This window comes from Chaetodon trifascialis, chromosome 11 (assembly GCF_039877785.1).
Source record: "Chaetodon trifascialis isolate fChaTrf1 chromosome 11, fChaTrf1.hap1, whole genome shotgun sequence".
Lineage (NCBI taxonomy): Eukaryota > Metazoa > Chordata > Actinopteri > Chaetodontiformes > Chaetodontidae > Chaetodon > Chaetodon trifascialis.
Window position 1 is genome coordinate 7,978,934 of NC_092066.1, and position 24,459 is coordinate 8,003,392.

A 24,459-nucleotide genomic window follows, 5' to 3' on the forward strand; every position below is an offset into this window, starting at 1 on the left:
CTACTGAAAGAAAGAAAGAAAGAAAGAAAGAAAGAAAGAAAGAAAGAAAGAAAGAAAGAAAGAAAGAAAGAAAGAAAGAAAAATTCTTTCTGGTTGGTCATATTTTCCATTTCAGTGGGTTGCCACAATTGCCACAATGTTTGAACCACAGCGTCTTTTCCTTTATTTTCTTTTTTGATCTTCATTCTAGCACACACACACACACACACACACACACACACACACACACACACACACACACACACACACACACACACACGCACACATTTTATAAATTGAGGAAAGACCTGCTTCTGGTCAATTTTGTTGTCACTTCCGAAAGAAAGCACTTGAATGCGCGGCATGTCTTGAAGGTTTCTACGATGTCCGAGCTCATATGTTTGAACATGAAAGCAGCACGCACCCACACAAAACGCATCAGTTGGTACAGTCGGAATGGTGGCAGGAGATATATTTAACTTTTAAGAGATGTTAACCACGTTTTATTGATTTTTTACACGTTGTTAACTTAAAATACGTATGAAATAGCGTAGTGTCATGTTTTTAACGCACTATTTGTTGAACGTCGGTTTACATGCCTGCATGTCTGTATGCGCCACCCCAGGCATTCCAACAATGAACTAATCCGTCGTTAGGCCTCTGCAGTAGGGAGTTGTTTGGCGGATCCCGCAAGTTTTTCTTTACTTTGCATGTTATTTTTGTTTCACTGAAGAAGGGCAAATTCTTCGTTTTTATTATCACTTGCCTCGTTGTTTACTCGGTGTGTCGACGGAGTATAAAGTCAAAGTGTTTTGGGTGTGGTACACAACTAGACAGCCAAAGAAGGAAGGAAGGCATCGGTGAGTCGGACTGACCACAGCTGAGCTTATGATGCCGACGTTGCGGGACAGCACCATGTCCCACCCCGGCGAGAATTCCCACCAAGTCCGGGTGAAAGCTTATTATAAAGGGTAAGAAATCACTGTTTCTCCCGGTATGTCATCGATGTCCTTTACAACCCAACTAGTAGCAATTTTAGACTCTGAAAGGCAGCTAACCAGTTGGCTAACATTAGCTAACCCAGCTAACGGCTTGCTAATGTTGGGTCCAGGTTTAGGTAAACTTAACCAGGCAGACAGACAGGTGAAACTGTCCAGACGCGTTGTCAGTGACAAGCCGGCTCTCTGTTATTAAAGAATTGTGCCAGCAGTATGTTGAAGTTGTCAGGTGGTTTGAACTCAGTCTAAGTAGTTTGTCGTACTAAAAGCCGATTTCTGACACAGTTTCAAAGCTTTGGAGCTAGTCTGTCAGCTCAGCTAGCTATCAGTTGCTAGCAGCGGCTGTTAGTACTATCGTTGCTAACTGTCACAGGTAGATGATACCGATTGCTACTTCATTAGCCCGTTTAATGAGGTTTATAACTAGCTTGTAATGCTGATATACATTGGTTAACATAAATTTCACATTGACAATTTTGACAAGCTAATTGGCGATTAAAGATTAATGTTATGATGTGTAGTTATTGACAACAGGAAATCAAACCCATTAGAGTATCGATGTCGAAACTGTCACTGTTTGTTTAGATATAGACAATCAAATAAAATAAGGTTTTGTGGTTGATATTCATCAGGTTGGACTGCCTGACAATGTGAGCTCAAGCTGATCAGTCAGTTTCAGCTAATTTTTCACAGATAATGATGTAATGACACAACACAACACAACACATCCTAAAAAACTTCACAATACACTTCGTCGGTTTCCTCATTTGTATGTGTTTCCTCTTCTGTTTCCTCTTACTGTAACCTGAACCTACAATGAACTCCAACTAGACCTACAACTAGTGGTTAGTGTCATTATCAGTTCATCCGTAATCTCTGTGGTGCCTAATATTAACCTAAATTAAGCCCTTATTAAATTGCGCTTGGACACAAGACAAACAGTAGTTTATAGACACAGAAATATCAGTGAATGTATTATCCATCACTGACAACGTCTTTCACGGGTTATGGAGCTGCCAGTGCTTTGAGTTTGTCTCATACCAACCTTGGCAGCAACAGTTCACCTGTTTTAGTTTCACACTTGGATATGATGATGGAAATCATTGGTCATCCAGTTGTTTTCACGACACTCCCTGCCCCACTGTCTCTGTTTGATGGAGGCAGTGATTGGAGCCCAGCCAAGACTTGAAAAACGTGAAGGACAAGTCACCTCAGCCAGACCTGTTGTATTTCTGACTGGCTGTGTGACACACCTCAGGAGCGCTGTAATGTGTGCTGATGATTAGGTGTCATCTCACAGAACAAAGCATGTGAAGTATTTTATGAGGTTGCTGCTGAGGAATTCCAGCTATGCTACCAAAGAGGGAATACTGTAAAATGGTGTCATTGTTAGGCACCAGAGATTCATTAAGCTGGGTTTCAAAAGTGTTGTTTTTATTTGTCTTCAGCAGTTAGGAGTGGAAGATTGAGGAGTTAGAAATGCACCAAATCAATGTACCACATTCATACTACTGACAGGTCAGGTATTGGCCACCTCAGTATTATTTCCCTGTTTTTTTATTGTGTTGTAACAACACAGTCTTTGTAAATCTTCTAAAACAGTATAATTAAAATGTGCACAAGCCTCAAAGAATGAATGAATGCATCTCCACCCTTACTAGTTAATACGTGATGTAATCATTAGAGCTGAAACAGTAAGACGATTTATTGATTGTTTGAAAAATAATCAGCAAAGATGTTACCATCAGTTAATAGTTATTTTTCAGTTAAAAAAAGGTGAGAAAGACAGTACAATCCATTTAAACTGAAGACTACCAGGATTAATTATTCAACTTGATTAATCAATGAATTGACAAAAACAAGACAGTTTAATCAGCACAATACTGAAAGTAAACGTTAGTTGCAGCCTTAGTAATCATGTAATGCTCGCCACTATCCACCATGTGACATCAAGCGCTCTCAAGATTCTGCAGGTTTCCCGGTCATCCTGATGAGTTCTGTTTTTATGTGTCTAATCAATGAAATCAGCTGATTTGTTGACTGTTTCACTTTATTTGTCCATCCTTTAAACCAGAAATGTACCAAATGAAAGCTGACCCTCTGAATGGCCTTAGTCTGTGGCACTGTTTCACCATATTTTTTTCAGTGTAGTGTCCTTTTTGAGTCCATTCTCTCCTTTCTGCATGTCTGTTGTCAGTCAGCGCCAGCAGCAGCAGACTGGTGTCAGCCTGTAGCAGCCTCAGCCTGTCACTGACTCGTCTTCATTTTGCTCTCACTCAGGCTGATGGTCAATGGAGAAGGCTGCAAATGCACTGACCACATGACTAGAGACTGGCAGTGAGGCTGCACAATGGAAGTGAATGGACTGCAAATAAAAGCGTGACGTAGTTGAGCTACAACAAACGTTTTTTTTTTTTTTTTTTAGATTTTGTTATCGATTAATCTCCTGATTATTTTCTCAATTGTTTTGTTTAGAAATTTTTTGAAAACTGAGAATTGTCCATCCTGGTTTCTCAGAGCCCCAAGTGACATCTTAATGGGTTGTTTTCCTGCCTCATATAATATTCACAGAGAGAGAGAAAAACAGCAAGTGCTCTCAGTAAAGAAACTGGTACGAGCAAAGATTTGCATTTTTGCTTGAAATAGACTCAAACAATTCATCAGTTATCAGAATAGTTACCAGTTAACTTTGTTTTGATTTACTGATTGATTGATCGACTTATCTTTTCAGCTCTAGAAGGTGTCGCCATGTTGGGACTTCTGCATAAACCTTACACTGTTGGAGTCTGTACATTGCATTACACTGATATTATAGTTCACTTTTTTTTCTTAATTTAGAATATTTTTCCCACCTAAGGCAGCTGCTCACTTATATTTCTGTAGGCGTACATTACAGTTATTAAAGTAACTAATGCTTCACAGTTTCATAGCTCTCCTTAAAGAACATATATAACTGGCATCACAGATTTCCCTTGATGGCTCACTATCTATGGCTTGCTGTAGTCTTTGTATGTATTTCAAGTCTTTAATTGGGCCCAAGAGAGAGTTTTTGACAGCTGACAAACAAAGGAATGCAAAACAGACAGGGCTTTATATAGACAATACAGTTAATCAGCATCAAGCTTGATCCTGATCCTGCAAGTTGGCTCTGGAACTCCCTGCTTAGTTACATGATGTAAAGTTAGAGCACGTTTCTCAAGATGTTTGTTATTGTAATGTGAGCAAGTAATTAATCTTAAGTAATACTTTTTTGTTGTATGAATTGATGGTTCATACATGCATTCGTACTTTGATTTTCCTGAATGGTCCATTCCTTCTAGAAACAAGACAAAGCAGGAGTGAAATGCATCTCCTGTGTTTGTTGGTGAGCTGGTCAGGTTTTTGGAGGACTCTGGACTCAGGAGACCAATCATCTGACACTTTCCTCTTTTTGTGTTTACCTGTCAGCCTGTCTTGGTCCTGTTTGGCAATCAAGTTTTAAACTTTTTTGCCAGCCTATTTTTAAAAGAAAAAGTTTACACGCAACTCAGAGTTGTAGTTTACAAAATATTGAGCTGTTTATACTGTAGCAGATTTTCTTGGGAAAAGAATTCTGTATGTCGCTGCCAGTGTGTCACCATGTCAGGCCAGAAAAAACATTGTTTTGCAGAGTTGCCAACACCAACTAACACAGGGCTTCCTATGTGCCAGATCAACTTCAGGATTCCTTTGCAAGGCATGTTGTTTGGCAGGAAACTGGGATTATACCGGCTCGACGGAGCAGTTCAGTTATTTTACTCCTTTGAAAGGAGTTGCTCTTCTTTTTCTAAGACTCTGCCATCTGCATCAGTGCTTCAAGGCTTGGCTTTGTTTGAAATATGGCAAGCGTTCCTTGTCTTGCCATTTACATTTGCTTTGAAAGCCCCTCAAGCACTCAACCACAAAGTCATACACCCTCACCCACCCACCCAATGACACACATCTTCGCTCATGATTGTATCACAGATTCTCAGCAGCTACCAACATGTATGAGAAGAATTGTGTGTGTTGCAGCGTCCACACTTCCTGCAGATTGTTTGAAATACAACTCAGGTATTTCCATACGCATGTGTCTGTTGTTACCGGTGACCTTGTCTGAGGCTCAGCAGGAATGCGTTTGGTTGGCTGCGAGGAGCGAGGCTCCCTCCTGTTAAGCACCACAGGTGGGCCTTGTTGCCCGGAGACCACAGCATCCTGCAGTCTGCGTTTCATTCACCCTGGTTTTACTTGGGTGCAGTGGGATAGTTCCGGATGTTGGATGTGTCTAGGGGGCTGTTTTGGTAACTTCAACTTGACGTGCATTTCTGTATTTGCTTCAGTGTGCTGCTTCAAACATTAGCGTATGTGTGCTAGCATGCAGTTCTGGAGATCCGCGTGCGTGCTCGTGGGTTGTGCGAAAGTGTTGCGGGAGCCATACCCATGCGTGGCAGGCAGTGATGACAGAGAGATGGATGGTCTTAGGTGCTCAAGGAAGCCTAGAGAGGCGCCCAGACCCTTCTTCCTGCTTGAGTGCTCACCAGTGACGAATGGCTTCACACTGGGCAGATGGGGCTGCTGAGTCCTACTCACGGCAGCTCAGATGCCAGGGGCAGAGGCCAGCACTCCTCCTCCTCCTCCTCCTCCTCCTCCTCCTCCCTCTTTAATTTAGCTGTACTGTAGGGCGATACAGAGCAGAGGAATGCCAGGTCTGTGTGGAATGCCACCTCTTCCCAGTTACTCACCAGTGATGAGCTCCCAGTTGGTCACTGTGAAATTCTTCAGCCTTAGTCACCGCGAGGAATCACACGGCTCAGTTTCCCTTGTCTAACACAACGCCTTTCTGTTTTTAACATAATTATACATTTTTCATTCAAATGAATTTATTGGCTAATGTCTCATTAGTAATGATGCATTTTTCAAATTCAAGGAAGCATCAGAAGTCATCAAACGGCTGCCTGCTCATCAGCGTGGTTGGGAAAATACTGTCAAGCTCAGTTATTATTAGTGCTGCATCAATTAATTTATCAATTAATCTGCTGAATATTTTCTAAGAAAACCAGCAAAATATCACATTTGAGAAGCTTGAACCAAAGAATCCTCAGAATTTTTTTCTAGAAGAAATGAGCTGAAGTGATAAATCGATTGCTGCAACTAACGTTTATTTTTATTGCCAGTTAATCTGACAATTGATCAATAAAATAGTCTTAAAATAGTTAACAATGCCTATCACAATTTCCCAGAGCTGAAAGTGAGATATTCAAACCCAGAGACATGTCATATGACAAAGACTAGCAGCAAATCCTCACAGTTGATCAGCTGGTCATGGTCAATGTGTGGCATGAAAAATGACTGAAATGATTAATTATCAAAATGGTTTTAAAATCATGTTCTGTTCATCAGCTAATTGTTTCAGCAGTAAGAACCTATGAAACAGCCATCCAAAAAAACAAAAGAATCTGGGTGGAAGTATTTTGTGTTTCTGCTTGCAGTATATTTTTTATCACTTTGTAGTTTCTGCCACTTTCCTGTACCTGCTGCAGCTTAGCTGAGCGTGTCTCTGTGTCACAGAGGGTGTTGTTTGAGGCACCTGAGACGTGGCTAAACTTTAACTACAGTGTAGACTCACAGTGTTTAATGAACACCCACGGCTCAGGTCCAGTTACACGTGACACAGTTAAAGTCACCTGCTGGCATTAACACACCGCCTGGATCGTCTACAGTCGCAGTGTGGGAACCTCAGCGTATCGTTTCCTGTGTATGTTCATGCACTCTATCCTCTGATGTTATCAAGGCATTAGGAGGAAGTAGGGCTGCCATGCTGGTCCTGGAGGAGAGAACAGACTGTGGGAGAGAAACTGCCAGTCTTTCCCTCCCCCTTCTAATCATTAACACCAGCAGGATGGTGGAAGAGGGTGAGAAAAGAGAGGGAGGAGTAGGCGTCGGAGGTTTACGTCAGTTTATTCTTCCTCACAGTGCTTTATTCATTCTTGACGTGTGATTTTCAGACAAGACACTTTTAATACGTGCTGTACGGAAGCTGCACCATCTCGAGCCACACTCTGCGGATGCTCAACAATAATGTGAAACTGAAGCATCACCCAGTAAATCACGGTCTGGTGGAATGTCTGTGTTTGCTCCTGGCAAGGACAGACCCCGCAGTGACCTTACACACTCCATGCTGTCCTTGGACTTGTACAGTAGATGTCCTTGAAAGTGTGTGTTGTTAACTCCATGTGTTGGGATTTTATCATCCTGCTGTAAAGCTCTCAAGTTGATGAAAAACGGGGTCCATCTTTGACGACGGCAGTAAAGGGAGTAAGAGGTCCTTGTCCTTGCGGGTCACTCCCTGCCTGGTGGGATGGCTTTTACACATTACTGTCCTCTTTACTTTCCTTTTTACTTCACCTCTTTACCACACTTATCCCCTTGTTTTGACTCATTCTGTCTCCCCACTCTTTGCTGATCCCACACATGTAGACGCCTGAGTGCAGACCGCTGTCGCCTGCAGACCTGTAAAAGCTAATGTGTGTACCGTCTCCATCCCCCATCTTGGGGCTGTAAACACCACCGAAGCTGGCGACATCAATCCTAAGGCTTCCATGAAATGATGACGGACAAATGATCCCATCTACGGGGATAGATGCTCTCGGTCACCCTCCACTACGCTCCTTATCCCGTGTCTCACTGGAATGTTTGAGTATTTGTGTGAACTGAAGAGACAGAGAGTAATATAGGGGTTTGACCGCTTTCTAGTAATTGATGGAGTGCAGTGATGGACAGCGAGCCTTAACCAAAGCGGTCACAATACAATTACAACCACCATCGCCTGTGATTCATTCTGCTTTCTTTTGTGGCTCTCTCCCTCACTATTTTGCGGTCTTTCTCACTCTTGTTTTTGCTCTCTTTCTCCCACCCACAACCATGCTGTACAGATGAATGCACACACAAATGTGACAGACTGCGAGACTGTGACTCACACACAGCAGCGCTCGGAAAAAAAAGGACGCTCTCTCACCTCTTTCCCTCCTCATCAAAAGTCTGGCGTTCTCTAGAGTTTTCCTTGGAGTGCATCAGAGAGAGGGAGGGAGTGTTTTAGCTTAATGTCTGAAGTAAATGAGTAGTGCTCACACGATCAGCAGATTAATCAGTCAGTTATCAAACAAAACTACCAAATATTCTCTGGTTCCTTGGTGTGTCGTAACACAGTGACAGCTCTCAGTCAGTGCTCAGTACTCCATAAGCTAATTTATGAATCCTCTTTCTGAAAACAAACATTTAAATGTTTCTAATGGTATTTGCTTTAACATCAATACAGCAAATTTGTGCTGTAGTACTATTTGTTACATGTGTTTTCATTACCATTTGTTTTGCCCTTGGACTATTGTCATTAGTGATGCTTGTATCATCCGACTTTTTCTCTTTCTGCTGATTGCCATACCTCAGCTGTGGCTATCTGCCGATTGATTGTATTGATTTATTACCAGTGCTGCCATTTTTCCAGATTTAAAATATGTGAACCTCATTACGTGGAACTCATGAGAATCATTCATATGTAACACATTGATATGGTTTGAGTCTAATGTGGCTGAATGAATGTAACTGATACACCATTCACATTTTTTAATGACACTGACAAAGAAAAGACTTAATGTGGAATCACAAAAGTCCAATAAAGTGCTATTTGTCTTGTCTGCAGGGACATCATGATCACACATTTTGAGCCGTCCATCTCATACGAGGGCCTGTACGGGGAGGTGAGGGACATGTGCTCCATGGACAATGACCAGCTCTTCACCATGAAGTGGATTGACGAGGAAGGTACGTCTCCCTTCCCCATTCCTCCCTATCCTTCACTGTTTCGCTCCATCTGTACTCTGAGAGGAGGCCTAAGAGACCAGCCAGGGATGCGTCAAAATTTGCCCGACAGAAGAAATTTGTTTGCAAAACAAAAATCAGTCATGGCTGCATATGACATCATCAAGTGGATTAAACAAAATTAGAGGCCATGGCTAAATTTCCAAACATTTGGTGATGCCATGTGTTAATATGAACACATGCCCACATGAGTACACACTGCCTCGTCACTTCACTGTAAGACTCAGTCTCTTGTCAGTCAAGAAAGGGTAGAGCCCACCCACCCCCCATCCAGTTCTTTTTTGTTGTCTGCCAGTTAGTCAGGCAGCAGTAATAGTGTCACAGGAAAGATGGATCTGTCACATCACTCTGCTCAGGAAAAGGTCAGCCTGCCCAGACTCATTAGACTCAGATCAGCTCGCACTGGTATCCTCCCACATACAATCACAGGACTCATTAGTCTGTCTGAGGAAGAAAAATGCTTGATGGTCATAATGAAGTACTGTGTTCAGTGGTAGATGTGTCTCTTAATGCCCCCTCCATGGAAACCACATGCATACAGCTCTGCAAGGTGAACTGACATTATTATCACAATAATTGGAAAATGTACCTCTGTTTAATTATCTGGTAACCCTGGTTCAAAGGTACCAAGTAACACCACCAGGTCTGTGCGTCATGTGATCTGCTTTGAATCAAACACTTTAAAAATTGACTTTTACAAAAAAAGGATGCTGCACTTACTGTAGCTTATCTCACATGTTAGAAAAAGTTTAAATAGAATTAATGTGCACACAAACAAGAATGTTTAATGAACATCTGAACTGTAGGAGCCACAGGTGGACCAGTAGTAACAGGCATAGGTTCAAAAAAGAGCCTGTCAGTTAAAACTGGAACAATCAATCGATTAGTCAGATAATTATTCTGGATAATAAATTAATTATTTCAGTTTTTTCAGACAGCATGTCTTCACATTACTGATTGGTTTTCTCTCCCATAGTCTGTTCTCTCCTCTTCAAATCACCATAGCTTGTATATTTGACAATTTTCAGTCATTTTATTGACCAGAATCATTAATTGAGAGAATAATCGACAGGTTAATCACTAATGAAAAGAATTGTTAGTTGCGGTCCCACTGTTAGTGTATTGGCAAATATTGGCTTCTCACGCATACGATATAGATCAAAATTGGCATGTATGGTTCCCAATATGTAGCAGGAAATTGCAGCACACAATAGAGATGTTAGTTCTCACGTTTTCACATGTCTAGCAGTCATGCGATTGTACTTAATTCCAGATCAAGTAATCGCACAGAGAAGAAATCTACTGATATTTAGCGTCCATGATTATAAGATATTACAAAAGCAATTCACAATCCATTGACACAAAAGGAAAAATATCACATAGGGAGACAAAAAGATCCATTAGGTATGTGTCCAATTAGTAATCAGTCTATCTATCATCTAGCCATCTTTAGGACAGAAAAAGAAAGATATGTTTGAGGTCATTTAGAAACGTGATCATTAGATAGTTTGTCCAGCAGAGAGCAGTTTTTCAGCTGTAAAACGTTTGCTTACTGAACTTACTGGCATGAGGACAGTTGAGTGATTCATCCCTTTTCTAATATACTAATTTAAATAAGTTGTCTCTCTTCCTGTTTGTATTTTCTCTATGAGTGGGTGCGCACACTAATTTACAGCTGGTATGATAATGGCATCTGTATCCTTTGTGCTTACATCTGGTATTTTTAATGCATTCTCTTTATCCTCATTGAGATCAAATCTCTCCTCCAGAGCAAGACCTGTGTGAGTAATTTGATGTGGTGGCAAATCAGCCCTATACTACCTTAAAAAATCTGACTTTTGTGAGTTTTTGAGTTCAGGGGAATCTTTGAAATTTGAAAAAAAAGAAAAAAAAAAAAAGGAAATTGTGAGAAACACTGTCAGTATTGTGTCAGTTTGTCCCGGTGTGTTTCAGCTCTGGTGTGTAGGCTTCTCTGACTGTGAAAATGCTTTGTTAACAGCAGATGAGTGCAGCACACACAGTCATTTCTTACTGTATGGCATTTATTTCCCAACCGTATCGCTCTCCTTTTTCACACAGTTGTGTTGAATAATGCATCTTATTGCACTTTGAGGCCACCAAATAGATGCATAATCTGTAATTAGAGGCGAGTCTCTTTCAGCCGTCTCGCTTCCTCGCCCTCTAAATTTGAACAACAACCTGTATTTAATGTTAGCTAGAAACAAATATCTGTATCAGCCTGATGTTGTGTACAGATGCCAGCATGTTGTACGGATTGCGTTTACATCTACCTCAGATCTGAACACAATGCGAGCCAGACCACCTCCAGGTGGCGGAGAGCATGTGTGCATACAGATGACATGGTGATACCAGGGGTAGATGGGGTCTTAATGACACCTCTTAATGACCAAAACTTTTGGGTAAAGATAAAAGCAGACTTTACTTTTACCTCTAATGTGACGGTTGCCACGGTCCACCCACGTCCTCTGTCTGTAATCTAGATCTGTTATCTTAGATATGTACTGTGTGTCATAGTTTCTATATCAAGATATTTATAAAAGCAGCGGTCTGTGATTGTGATTATTAAGGCAGAGCACTAAGAATAGAGTCGGTGACCTCAGTGTTGGTTCACACATGCCTCTCTGGGTGTGTCACGCCAACACCTGGCTACCTGTTAATGATAAGTAATAATTAGATCTGCGTCTGAGTGGTGTTTTAATTATTGACTTAGATTGATCGCTGTACAAACAGGCCTGTACAATTTAAAAACTGTGTGAAATAAAAACACTGACTATGTTCTCACTCACACCCACACACTTTTTCAGTGTTTACTTAAAGTTACAGGGGGTTTTTTATTTTTTTTTATGACATGCTGCGCTACTGTATGTCTCTGCATCATTAGTGCTGGTCTTGTTCTGTGCATTAAAAAATAACTTGGCTATTGTTGATTTTCTGCAATCACCCGATCTCTTAAATATCATGCAAATGAGAAACCCGGTTCCCCTCATCGGATTTCTAACAGGCTTTTAACATGTTAACATGTGAAAGTTAAAATGATTAAACAAAGAAGAGAAATATTCATCTGAGCCATCAAAGGCAGAAGAGTGAGAACATGTACAGTCGCCCAGTGAGGAGCACAAAAAACTAGATAAACACATCCTCAGATGTCTTTTTTATCCAACCAACAGTCTGAAACCCAAAAATATTTAATTTGCTATGATGAATGACAAAGAAAAACCATGAAACCATTATACGATCAAAATTATTTCAAATATATTTTCTGTCAATCTGCTGGTAACTGTTGCAGTTCTACTTGTATGTAGGTATGTACGTTTGTTTCCATGGCAGACACAGTTTCTTATTCACACAGTCAGGATAATACTCAAACATAAAAAAGTGAAATATTGTCCTCAAGATGCATTGTTGTATATTGCTACTGTACGTAATGTGTAACAGCTTTGGTTCCTCAGAAAATTATATCATCGAGAAAAAAATTAATTCAAAGTAAATGTAGGTTCTACAGAAACATTGAGTGGTTGCCGTCCTCCACCTGGTTTCCTCCAGTAGCCTGGTTTCTTGTGTGCATTTCAACGTGCTGACTGACATCTGGTGTCTCCTGTGCTGTTAGGTGACCCCTGCACCGTGTCATCTCAGCTGGAGTTGGAAGAAGCTCTGCGTCTCTACGAGCTCAACAAAGACTCCGAGCTCATTATCCACGGTGAGCCTTCCTGTTCCTCACACAGGCAGAATTTCTAACATAATTCAGACAGTTTCAAGGTTTAAGTCACAGGATGTTCTGGTGCCCTGTGCCCAGGAAGATGTGGCTTCGCACCAGGTGTTCGGTCGGTAAGAGATCCAAACGAGAAGCCTGCTGTCTTTTGACTTTCTGCCCTACAAATGGTCCGCTCGCTTCTGTTGATATTTTTGTGACCAATCAGGACAGCATCTTCCATTTCTGGTCCCAGAGCTGCAGACGGGCTGTGCCAACCACAGATCATCCAAGCAGTTTGGCAAGAACAAAACATGACTGTTAAGTAGTTAACTGCTCGCCAGTACAAGTAATTAGTCTCTACTCCTAATATTAGCAGTAATCATGCAAAATGTTTTCATTTGATTCAAAACTTCTCCTTACAAAGTCTAAGACAATTCATCTTTCACATTAATTTAGTTAAATTTCATATATAGTATAATAACTTCAAACATGTAGGCGTAAATAAAAACAGTGAGTAAAGCAGTGGGTACCTGGGGCGTGTACCATGACTTCACTGAGCCCCTCACTGGTGATCCAGGCTAAGTGGTGGCTCTATTAACTCATTCACATCCAGCGATGAGCACGTTCACGAGGAAGAGGCGGAGTTGTTAATTGCAGGCGACATCATCAGGACCATGACTGGTGTGCTTAATTTGACTCGAGATGAAATGTGATACCTGCAGGAGAATTCTGTCACAGTAACGGCAAAAAGTGATGCTCAACAAGGTGAAACATAGTCAGAACAGTAGAAACAATAGAGATCATTTCCAAATATCAGAGCAGGGCTATAAATAAGTGCAGGGATTATTATACTGTGCTGCATGCGTCTTAAAAATTGAATATTCTGTTACATTATTGTCGGATGATGAACAAGCTCTTATAAATATGTGATGCACATGAAAAAAGTTAAAAGTAATTTACGAAAAGTAGCTATTGATCAGAGCCATCTGTCTGACGTTGCATCAGTAATGATGGGAGCTGATTAATTAAACTAGATTGTGAAAGCATCAACACGGTTTGGGAATGAAAGAATCTTTGTGCAGTTAAAATGCAGCTATAATCTTCATGATGTAGTCAGTGTCGTAAAATATCCCTCCGTTTGTTAGACACGTTTCTTGGAACTGCAAAAGAGGCTTTTATGTCCTCTGCGGCCTGGAACCACTTGCAGACAGATCTGCTGCTCGATAGGATGGTCCTAATTAGGGCATTTAAAAAATGTAGAGAACTGTTTGTTGGCAGATTCGACTGGAATTTGTAATTACTTCCTTAGCAAGGCTTTGTAATGTCTGTCTTCTGAGGCATGCGAGTCTGTGAGGTAATACTCCATGTTTTGGGTTTTTTAAACGTCTGTGTGTTGGTGGTTTGAAACACTCTGTTCCAAGTTGTCTCTGTTTTTAATGTTCACGTGTGTTTTGTGATCTCAGTGAGACTTACTGTACCAGGTTAGATAAAGGCTCAGTTACTAAAAATAAAAACATATGCGTTCCGCTGAGCTGTACAAATGTCCTGTAGGAGCGATGACTGATTGGTCAGTAGTCAGACTGTTGACAGGATTTGATCTGATAGTCTGAAGTTAACCTGCCCTGGAGCAGGTTAGCCGTGCAGTGTAGCTTAGCATGCTAATCTGCGTTGGTTAAAAATGAGCCAGCTTTGTGATATCAGAGAACCTGAGCCCAAAGATGGCTGACAGGGTCATTCTGGAATTGAATAATAGTACAAATATAGGAAACCTGATCAGGACAGTCAAACAATGATGCACAATAGACCTTTGGATTTGATTTCTTGGAGTCTGGAACTGTTAATTTGTCTGAAAATGGTTTTAATCTGATGACAAGCTTTTAATTTTTCTCTTTTAGATCTTCTCCGTGCATTTGCATTTCTGCTTAAATCTGAGCAGAGACGGCTCGACACTGTACACAACAAAAAAAAGCATCAAAACATATGGTTCATGCTGCACTGACCTGTGAAAACAACATTACTTCCGCTGTTGACGTCTGTCCCTGGGCCCTTGAGCTAGTTCACATCCCCATCTAAGATCGGCGTTCTTGACAAATAATTGTGCAACTTCACAAATCTGGAGGTCAGGGCTAAACTCAGACGCAGGGTTTGGAGTGAGGGGCGAGGGTTGTATATGTGGAGTTATACTGAACATTTGATTGGCAGGCTCTGGATGTGGAAGCCTGTAACCTGGGGGTAGCAGGGACAGGGGCTCTATGGGTAATGTAAAGTTTTAATCAAATCAGAGGTGAGGGGTCAAGAGTACACTGGATGTTAGCATGACGACAGAGAATGAACGGGGGTGGAGGGTGGAGGAGAGGATGTGACAGTGCCGCAGGGGGGTCGCCAGGTCTGCTCGTTAACGAGCTTGTCGGCTGTAGCCCACGCCTCGCCTCTGACTCAAGCTTCCCCCGTCTAGCTCGATCTGTCTCTCTCTCTTCCACACGTTCATACCTACATACATACATACATGCATGCACAAATAATCTGTCGGCCTCATTAAGATTGTGTCTCTGCCCACTTTGCTGAATGTTGCACGCACGGAAACGCTTCATAAAAACAGCACGAGTCAATTTGATCATGAACTCCTGAAGGCGACAGGTTTGCTACAGGTGTTCTTAATTGTCGTCATGATGAGAGGAAGTGAAAAACAGCCTCGCGTGAATAATGTCAGACTCACCTCCCGTGGATGAAATTGATTTTCTACATGTATCTGCTTTTTGTTTGTTTTTTGCTTCCCAGTGTTCCCATGTGTACCAGAGAAACCTGGCATGCCCTGTCCGGGAGAAGACAGTGAGTTAAACGTTTTCCTTCTTTAGTTTTACCTAGCCAATTCCTTCTGTACAACCACAGCTTTTGAAATTATTTCTGGACGTCATCACAAACTCAAAATCTTAAATGAGTCCATGCAAGCTTTGTGTATATACGATTCAAATCGATGCCATCCAACGCAGGAGCCCCCTTTTCATCTTTTCACAGAGTCTATATATCGGCGTGGGGCCCGGCGCTGGAGGAAGCTTTACTATGCCAGCGGTCACGCCTTTCAGGCCAAGCGCTTTAACAGGGTGAGACATCACACTGAATTTTGTTTGCGCCTGAATGCTCTTCACTGATGTGCTTTCTTGGTTTTAAATGTTTCTTTACTTTATGTTTAGATGTATGTTTGACGTATTTTACATGATCACTTTTGAATTATTGTAATGAGGGAAATATCTGCTGTTTTAAGTCCATCCTAAACACAGTGAACAGGTCAAAGCTTGCCTATTGTATGTGTATTTAAAGGAGAGTGAGACATCCACCACTCCTAAAGTAATTTGTCTTTGTATTGATTGATGGAGTAAGAGGGATGGCGGTGACACAGAACGATGGCTCTGCTAGAATTTGATCGTAGATTAGCAGGGCTACACGTTTCAGACGCCATCACAGCCTCTCTGTCATCTCCTGGAATATAATCTGTGCTTGTTTGCGATGATGATGTGTCTCCGTCTGCCCTCCTGAACAGCGAGCCCACTGTGCCATCTGCGCAGACCGTATCTGGGGCCTGGGAAGACAAGGCTACAAATGCATCAACTGCAAACTGCTGGTGCACAAGAAGTGCCATAAACTGGTCACAGTGGAGTGTGGCAGGCCGATGATCCAGGTGACAAATGTCATTAGTTTGATGGTATAAAGTGAATCATTACCTTCCCTGATTTATACATATGCACATATTCTGTTTCTGTGATTATACTTATACTGGCAACTGATGTTGTGTAGGACCCAATGATGCCCGGCCCACCATCGAGTCCGTTAGACCCAACTGAACAGCCAGGTAACACACACACACACACACACTCATCAGAAGTCAGAAACATTAAAAGGTTTTTCCTTGCACAAAATAAAGGTGTATTTGTTTAGATGCTCATAAATTAAAAAAAAAAAAGCACAAAACTCTATTTATCAAATCACAGGTTGCTGTTAATTTATGCATTTCTGAAACATCAGGCTCTCAACTTCCCTGATTTCACTCTCTCACTTCACTGTTCTTTTTGACATGAGGGCTTATATTGACCCATTGCCTCAAAAGAGAAGATTTATTTTTATAATTGTCAACTAATCCAATTAACCAGAAAAACAAAAAAGCTAGCTAGCTAGTTAGTCTGTCTCCTGATACTCTGTATGTCTCTAACCCCCACACCACTTCATCTGTTTGGATGTAAATCTTTAAAAGCAAACCATAGGCTGCTAAAAATGTCTAAAAAAAATGGCTAAAGCAGAAGAATCCTTGTAGCCTAGCGGTTAGCACACATACCAATTAACTGCATCATTCCTGGGTCAATTCCAGCCCTCTCTCTACCCATAATTCCTGGTGGCATCGGTGTAGCAGTGGCCACCCAGACTACAAGTTGGTCACTTGCATTTGGGGTTTACCCACAGCACCAGACTTAAGTCCAGTCAGGTGGTTGAGAGGCTGACTGGTGTGAGAGAGCTTAGGATCGTTGTTGCTATTGCTGGTGAGGCAGTTGAAACTCCTTGTGCTAAAAATACTCACTGGCCACCTGGGAAGTTGTGGGGCGCAGCCATGGAAGCAATGTTTGAAATGCATCTGTATCGACCATGATGACTTGATGACATGAGAAGATGTGTTTCTTCTCTGCAGATATGTAGAAAACAGTTATTTTCATACTTGTTATTTTAAATATTCGGGTTTTTATTGTATTGTTAAATATACAAAAGGGTATTTTCTCTTCTAAACAAACTGCAGGGCTGTGAACAAAGCATGTGACTGTCTCTCACCTACTTTTTCCTCCTTCTTGTTTCATCTCTCCTATTTTTTTCCTCTCCTTCCTCCCCCTCTCCTTCTGTCTGTCTGTCACGTTCTCCTCTCTCACAGGCCCCCAGAATAAAGACTCCAGAGAAAGCTTGCCTTACGATGGAGAGGAGAAAGAGGTGAGAGAGAAATCTTTTCAGACGCTGTCGATGTGTGACTCATAGTCTGTCAATCTGTCATGTTGTCGGGATGGATATGTGTGCATGTATGTGCATATAATTAGAGAGAGGGATCGGTTCTGTTTATGTGTGAGGGAGAAAGAATAAGATCACCTGTAATTGGAGGCAAGGTTTTGTAGTCTGTAGAGACGTAGGCGCCCTTGCAGTGCTGTGGGTATTGATTCCTTCGGTGGAGCTAATAAAGTAACCTTTTATCACAGCTCTTAACACCACAGGCTGATTAATGGCCAGGGATGTAGGCTGGGGTTGAAGGGGGGTTGTTGGAACGAGCAGGAGAGCTGAAGATGGGAAAAAGAATAGATCGAGTTGGACACAGATAGACAGAGATAAAAGAGGCCAAGCCAGATGATCTTATCTAAGGTTCCCTGGCCCACTCTGGGGAGGGAGGTTGTCATGTGAATAGAGGTTAGATGGATAGATAGCGGGAGCAGTTCACTACAGAACAGATTACAGGTGAGAAAAGAGAGGAAGATAGGTGAGGAGATGTTGGAGGTGGTGATCAGGTTTACAGAGAGGTAGGACTAATACAGCAAGTGCTTAATCTAATGGAGGCAACATTTTAATACAGATGAGAAAGCGATTACCAAGATTTACTGTGAAAAGGTGGTGCTGCTTTAAACTTCATTTACAAACCACCCAAAGGAAATCACACTCGAGCACCAACCAAATCGTCAGCTCAATCAATAGTTCATCGAAAATCTTGAGAAAGGTTGATGGACTGTGTTGCATGACAGATTGACTGTATGTTCATCACATTATGTTGTTTATATGATGCTCTCTCATGCTTGTCCTCTCACACCCCCCCCCCCCCCAGGCGCGGAGCAGCAGAGATACGGGAAAATCGCCTTCCAGCCTCGGTCTGGCAGACTTCGATCTGCTGAGGGTGATCGGCCGAGGCAGCTACGCCAAGGTGCTGTTGGTGCAGCTGAAGAAGACAGAGCGCATTTATGCCATGAAGGTGGTGAAGAAGGAGCTGGTCAATGACGACGAGGTAAACAACGCCGATGCCATCAGAAGCAGAATGTTGGTATTATGCTGAGTTGTAGGTCAGCTTTTGCCTGGACTCTGACACAGTTAGTGGATTTTGATTAACCTGACACAATTACTTTGTACAGAGTTATAATCAGGGATGGGTTCTGATAGCTGGGTAAAATCCCCCAATTCATTAAGCTCCACAATCTATGAATCCCTTACAAATCACTCATTCTCAATCTCTCTTGGATTGTCTCTTTTGCCTCTTTCTGGCATTACAGGCGTCTGCAAAGAAACAAAAACTGGTGAGGCATAAAAACACGTGCTAACAAGACTGACTGAACATGGCAGACCGCCTTAACTTAAACCACAGATGTGTTATGACTTAACCGCTCCAAAGTGTGGATACACTTCAGCAAAGTCAACGAAACAACTGTGATGACATGACGAGTGCTCCGACAGCCCACCGCGAGTGTTACGCTGTATTCTGTGACCCGTCAGATTCTGTAACCTGCAGCACACCAACAGCTCCTTCGCCTCTTAGATCACATGAAATGCACTGAGCATGCAGAAAAAAATCTGCAGTTCATTTGGTTGATATTTGCTGAATGATAAAGAAGGATTAATATTATTGCTGCTGTCTTCTTTCACTGTAGCGTCTACAGCTTGTGCTGCTGTGGCGCAGCTGTTTTCCCTCACAGCAAAAGGAAAGTGAGTCAGGACAGGGTTACTGAATGTCACAGAGCCCAACAGCCTTTCATTACAGTAAAATTAAACCAGCACATTTTTAAAAGCTATGATAAACAAACTACCCAAAAAGATTCAATAAGAGGATTCTGAACTGGATTCATTCGTTTGATCAGATGCTATCAAACCCCATCCCTGGTTTTAATGTATTTACTCCATCAATTGTATTTATACGGGCAGTTTGAGGCTGTGTTCAAGAGTGGAATTTGCATTACTTGATATAAATTCAAAGATAAAAATCAGCTTGACAGTCTTCTCCAGTGCTGAAGTTTGATTTTCACGATGACATACAAGATTAGCATTTGAACCAGTTTCCACAGCAAAAAGAACGTGATGAGGGCGCTTCTAGAGCTGCAACTAACAATTATTTTCATTACTGATTAATCAACCATTTATAAACTTCTAAACATTATTATAAACTGTTATAAAATAGTGAAAAGTGAAATCTTTGTTTCCCAGCACCCAAAGGGGGGATGCTCAGTTTACAGTGACATGAAATAGAGCAAAGCAGCAAATCCTCACATCAAAGAGGCTGCAACCAGAGAATGATTTTCTATAAAAACAACTTAAACGATTGATCAGTTATGAAAATGTTTGTTAATGATGATCAACTTATCAATTAATCGACTAATCGCTTCAGCTTCAGATGCTTCATATAATCTTAGTTTTTTGTTTAGTGTGAAACAAGTGAATTTAAGCATTTCACGATGCAAATAAGTCTGATATCTACTCACAAAGGAAAAATGTGCAAGATCTCAAAAACAAAACTGTCCCTTTAAGTCTGTACGGTGCGACAGTAACACCGCACCTCCATCTATTGAGATGTGAAAAGGTTAGTTAATAGTGAAGTCATTGGTCTCTTGTCACCGCCGTGTATAATTAATGCAATTAGCAGAATCAATGGGAGCTGTTATTCACAGCACAATGAGTGTTTGTCTCATGTGATTGAGCGTCCATCTTGTGTATCTTGTCCGAAACACTTTGAGTTAAGTTGACAGACCTCTTTCAAGCCATCCGTCTTTCTGAGAAGGTGTAGATAAACCATCATGTCATCAAAAATTGATCTCGACGCACACATGCAGCAGCACAACCAGAGGCGATGGGAGTAGTTAGCCTTGATTAGACGCACTTAGCGTGATTGACAAATTGACAAGTGCCTCTCGATCAATGGTGAAGTGTTGTGCTGTCCCTGTCCTGTCGGCGTGAGCAGCATCCGTGTCCAGACACATTATCATCCAGAGCGTCGATAGAGACCTGCTTCCGCTTCTACTGGCTCAGCCCTTTTCCTCCTGCCCACCGTGCACAGGAGTGAACCTCTATCCGTGGAGGATGGTCGATCAAGCGCTGTGCTTATTCAGCTTTTATAAGTTCAAGGGTGCTATGTCAGAATGATCTCTGATGTACTTGTGTGTTTTTGTTTGTTTCTCTTCCAGGACATCGATTGGGTCCAAACAGAAAAGCACGTATTTGAGCAGGCATCTAATCATCCCTTCCTCGTCGGCCTCCACTCCTGTTTTCAGACAGAAAGCAGGTGAGAGCATCACGCGGGTGGTTCAGGGCTGGGGAGAGGCTGCAAGAAATTGGAAAAATAGTCAGATATTGGTGTCTGTTAAATATGTCATGAATGTAAAAATTAGGCACGTGTTGCGCAGTGTGACCGGCTACATGTGACACTCTGGGATTCCAAGTCATACCACATGACAAAAAAAAGGTCATTTGCCAGCAAAACATGACAAAATGATCTGTATGAGTGAAGTGAAAAATACAGAGAAAGAGCATGGACATGATTAACATTATGGGATGAGCCCTAACGTGCACAAACAACCCCATAAATGTCACTGCGTTTTGATTCTAAGTCCTGATTGGTGCTTGGAAGTACATGATATTACATTTCTGTAACATTTGCTCCTTTTTACAGACTCTTCTTTGTTATTGAATATGTGAACGGTGGAGATCTCATGTTCCACATGCAGAGACAAAGGAAACTCCCGGAAGAACACGCCAGGTACAGCCAAGCTCTCCGTCGCTCTGTTTGCCTCATCAAAATGAGTGACGCTGATGTCACTTAATGTCTTTTTGTAGACGTTTGTAATTTTGAAAACACCTGAATGTCTTTTTCAGATTCTACTCAGCAGAGATCAGTCTGGCGCTCAACTACCTCCACGAGCGGGGAATCATCTACAGAGATCTCAAACTGGACAACGTGCTGCTGGACTCTGAGGGCCACATCAAACTCACAGACTACGGCATGTGCAAGGTGCGGTTTGCACTTTATTGCGCATGAAAGATTGATACCACAATGCACTTTGGATAAAAGCGCCCGCAAAGCTGCGCAAGTGTCGGTTTACAGCCCTCTCAGATGATCTCACAGCTGATGGTGTTTTTGTCTTTGCAGGAGGGCTTGAGACCAGGCGATACAACGAGTACTTTCTGTGGTACCCCCAATTACATCGCCCCAGAAATACTCAGAGGAGAGGATTACGGTGAGAATTACATCACACGAGCACTTAGCAGAAAAGCTATCCTTTTCTTCGCTATCGTACAGTATATGAGGCATTGTGAGGTGATATCATATCTGGGATGCTGCTCTCAAATGAGAACAATAATATGAAAGTTGCGAGGATCCCTGTCTGGGCAGGTGGAGCACTGCAGCATTATTCCTGTTGGGAAGCGGGCCAAGTTTGCTTTTTGGTGACTGATGCTGGAGACAAACAGTTTAGTTTATCTGACAAATAATACAATTACGCTTCATTGAATTCCACGTGTGCTGCTGGTTTCACATGGGTCCTGCCTGCAAGAGCGGAACAGCAATAGGGTGAGCAAAAATTTTAGGATCTGGTTGGTGTCAGTGAAATATTTCTTAAACTCAGATGCTAACAGATCTTTGATCAAACCTTTTATCTCTCCTCACTCTTTTTGTAACATTTTACAGATTGTGTGATTCTTTTTCCCAGCTGACAAAGGGTCGTTAGACATCTCTGAGCTGTAGTTATTTTAGCCTCAGTTTATGTGCACACGTTGAAAGGTAAGCCTAATAAGATTTGATGAGGGATTTGAAAGGATTCACATTCGATGAAGGATTTGAATTGGAGAAAATGTTGTTGAATCTCATCCCGTGTGTTATTTTGATCTTAAGAAGATGATTTGGAGCAAAAATAAATCATATTTCTGTCTTGCAAGTGCTGCCCATGTCTAGTCAAATGATAGAAGTGTTATCATGTATCAGTGTATATTTTTAAGTCAGAGCAGTAAAGTATGGGATGTATAGTCAAGGGGTCAGGGCATGCAGAAATAGTGGTGTATGTGGGAGTGGTTGCTATAGTAGCCCTAAAATACTGGTAAGCTTTTGTGCAGTTGTAAGCAGTGATTTAAAGTATATGAGTTAATGAGATTGTGCTTAAAAATGGAAAAACTTGCTCTGAAGGTTCTTTGTATCTTGTTTTGGTTGCTTTGCTCATGAGATTAAATGGCAGTTTTGTTCATTTTGGGCTGTTTTAAAATCTTCTAGTCAGAAATAGGATTTGTAAGTGACATTGTGTGTGTTTCTTCAGGGTTCAGTGTGGACTGGTGGGCGCTGGGTGTGCTGATGTTCGAGATGATGGCGGGCCGGTCGCCCTTTGACATCGTCGGGAGCTCCGACAACCCAGACCAGAACACAGAAGACTACCTCTTTCAAGGTAACGCATGCACGCATGCGCACGCGCGCGCACACACACACACACACACACACACACACTGATGAAGTTTGTAACTGGAGGGAAAAATAACCCAGTGGAAGCAACACCTTTGAATTAACACCTTTCTAATGGCCAACGGGCACCTGCCATCTGTTCCAGGGAGATGTGTGAATGCATGTGTGTTTTTGCCTGTTGTTTTTCATCGTAAATACGCCTTCAAAATGTGCCAGTGTGCCCTTATAACTGCCTGGAAAGTGTTGGGATAGTTGGGAATTAAAATGTTGCCACTTGACAGACAGAGCCATATTTCCATACACTCCTATCAAAAGGCATTGACACTTAATTTAAAGGCATCTGTATGTATGTTGAACACAAGTTCACCCGACAGGACTGAACTCATAACTGTTACTTTAGCCTGAAGGGACCATCTGTCTCACCTTTCCTCTCCTCCTCTCGCCCCCTGCAGTAATATTGGAAAAACAGATCAGAATCCCCCGCTCGTTGTCAGTCAAAGCCGCCAGTGTCCTCAAGGGATTCCTCAACAAGGTACGAAGGGGTCAGACAGGCCTGGCTCAGTCTTAGACAGTGCTGGCTCCTGCCGGCCCCTGAGAATATCATTATTATGGCTGTTTGAGTCAGCTGCCGTCTCTCACTGTCTTGCATTCTTCTTTCCCTCTCTGTGTCTCTCACCTTTTCACCTATCCGTAATACTTTCTACTTTCCTTTCTCCCCTCACCTCTTTTGCACCTTTCTTGTGAGCTCTCTCCTTTCTCACCTTCTCCACCTTTCTTGGCTGTCATCTGACTTTTTGGCTGGCCTGTTCCACCGCCGTCCCTCACCGTCTCTCAACCTCTTTTCATCCTCACCCCCTCAGGATCCCAAGGAACGTCTAGGCTGCCACCCTCAGACAGGCTTTGCAGACATCATGGGCCATCCATTCTTCCGAAACGTCGACTGGGAACTTGTGAGTCATTCACTTTTATTCTCTCTGTGTTTCTGCGCGTCTCTCTCTCTTCTTCTGTTCTTGCCTCTTTCGTTGATTTCATCGCAATTTTCATCACAGCCTCAAAAAAAGGAAATCTGTACATGCTGGTTGCCAGATAGGTCAAAATCGATCAATATTGTGATGCTGCAGAGAAGGAAAAACAGGAAGCTGCTACCAGATAGCGGAAGGTCAAATCTAAGTGCATGAGGGCACCCTCTCTCTCCTGCCCTGTGGGCGTAGAAGCTCTGTTATTACTGATGGGATGAGGGTCATATCATGTGTGTAAAGCACGAAGAAGACTGACCACAGCAGAAATGGACAAACCAAGATGGGAGACAAAGATGGAAGTGTATAGACATGTTGAGGTCTGGCTGTACATTTCCTTTTCATTTGTCTGACAGGGATGTTGTTGAGCCATTGGATTGTGAGACAGCTGTTCGTTGTCATAAGGAAGCCCCTGATAAATCTAATTTCAGCTTCATTGTTAAGGAA

At 42.1% G+C, this 24,459-nt stretch overlaps 1 protein-coding gene across 1 annotated transcript in view; it reads left to right on the plus strand.

The window, feature by feature from the left end:
* Positions 1-419: 419 nt before the first annotated feature.
* Positions 420-24,459, plus strand: part of prkci (protein kinase C, iota) — a 28,244-nt gene continuing 4,204 nt past the window's right edge. Inside the window, exons 1-16 of the mRNA XM_070973919.1 lie at positions 420-950; positions 8,671-8,792; positions 12,478-12,567; positions 15,340-15,390; positions 15,577-15,662; positions 16,100-16,237; positions 16,354-16,408; positions 17,471-17,526; positions 18,401-18,577; positions 20,739-20,836; positions 21,224-21,310; positions 21,427-21,562; positions 21,701-21,788; positions 22,857-22,982; positions 23,449-23,528; positions 23,857-23,946. Coding sequence (XP_070830020.1) covers positions 868-950; positions 8,671-8,792; positions 12,478-12,567; positions 15,340-15,390; positions 15,577-15,662; positions 16,100-16,237; positions 16,354-16,408; positions 17,471-17,526; positions 18,401-18,577; positions 20,739-20,836; positions 21,224-21,310; positions 21,427-21,562; positions 21,701-21,788; positions 22,857-22,982; positions 23,449-23,528; positions 23,857-23,946 — 1,563 coding nt within the window. The 5' untranslated portion in view covers positions 420-867. The remainder of the gene's footprint in view (positions 951-8,670; positions 8,793-12,477; positions 12,568-15,339; positions 15,391-15,576; positions 15,663-16,099; positions 16,238-16,353; positions 16,409-17,470; positions 17,527-18,400; positions 18,578-20,738; positions 20,837-21,223; positions 21,311-21,426; positions 21,563-21,700; positions 21,789-22,856; positions 22,983-23,448; positions 23,529-23,856; positions 23,947-24,459) is intronic.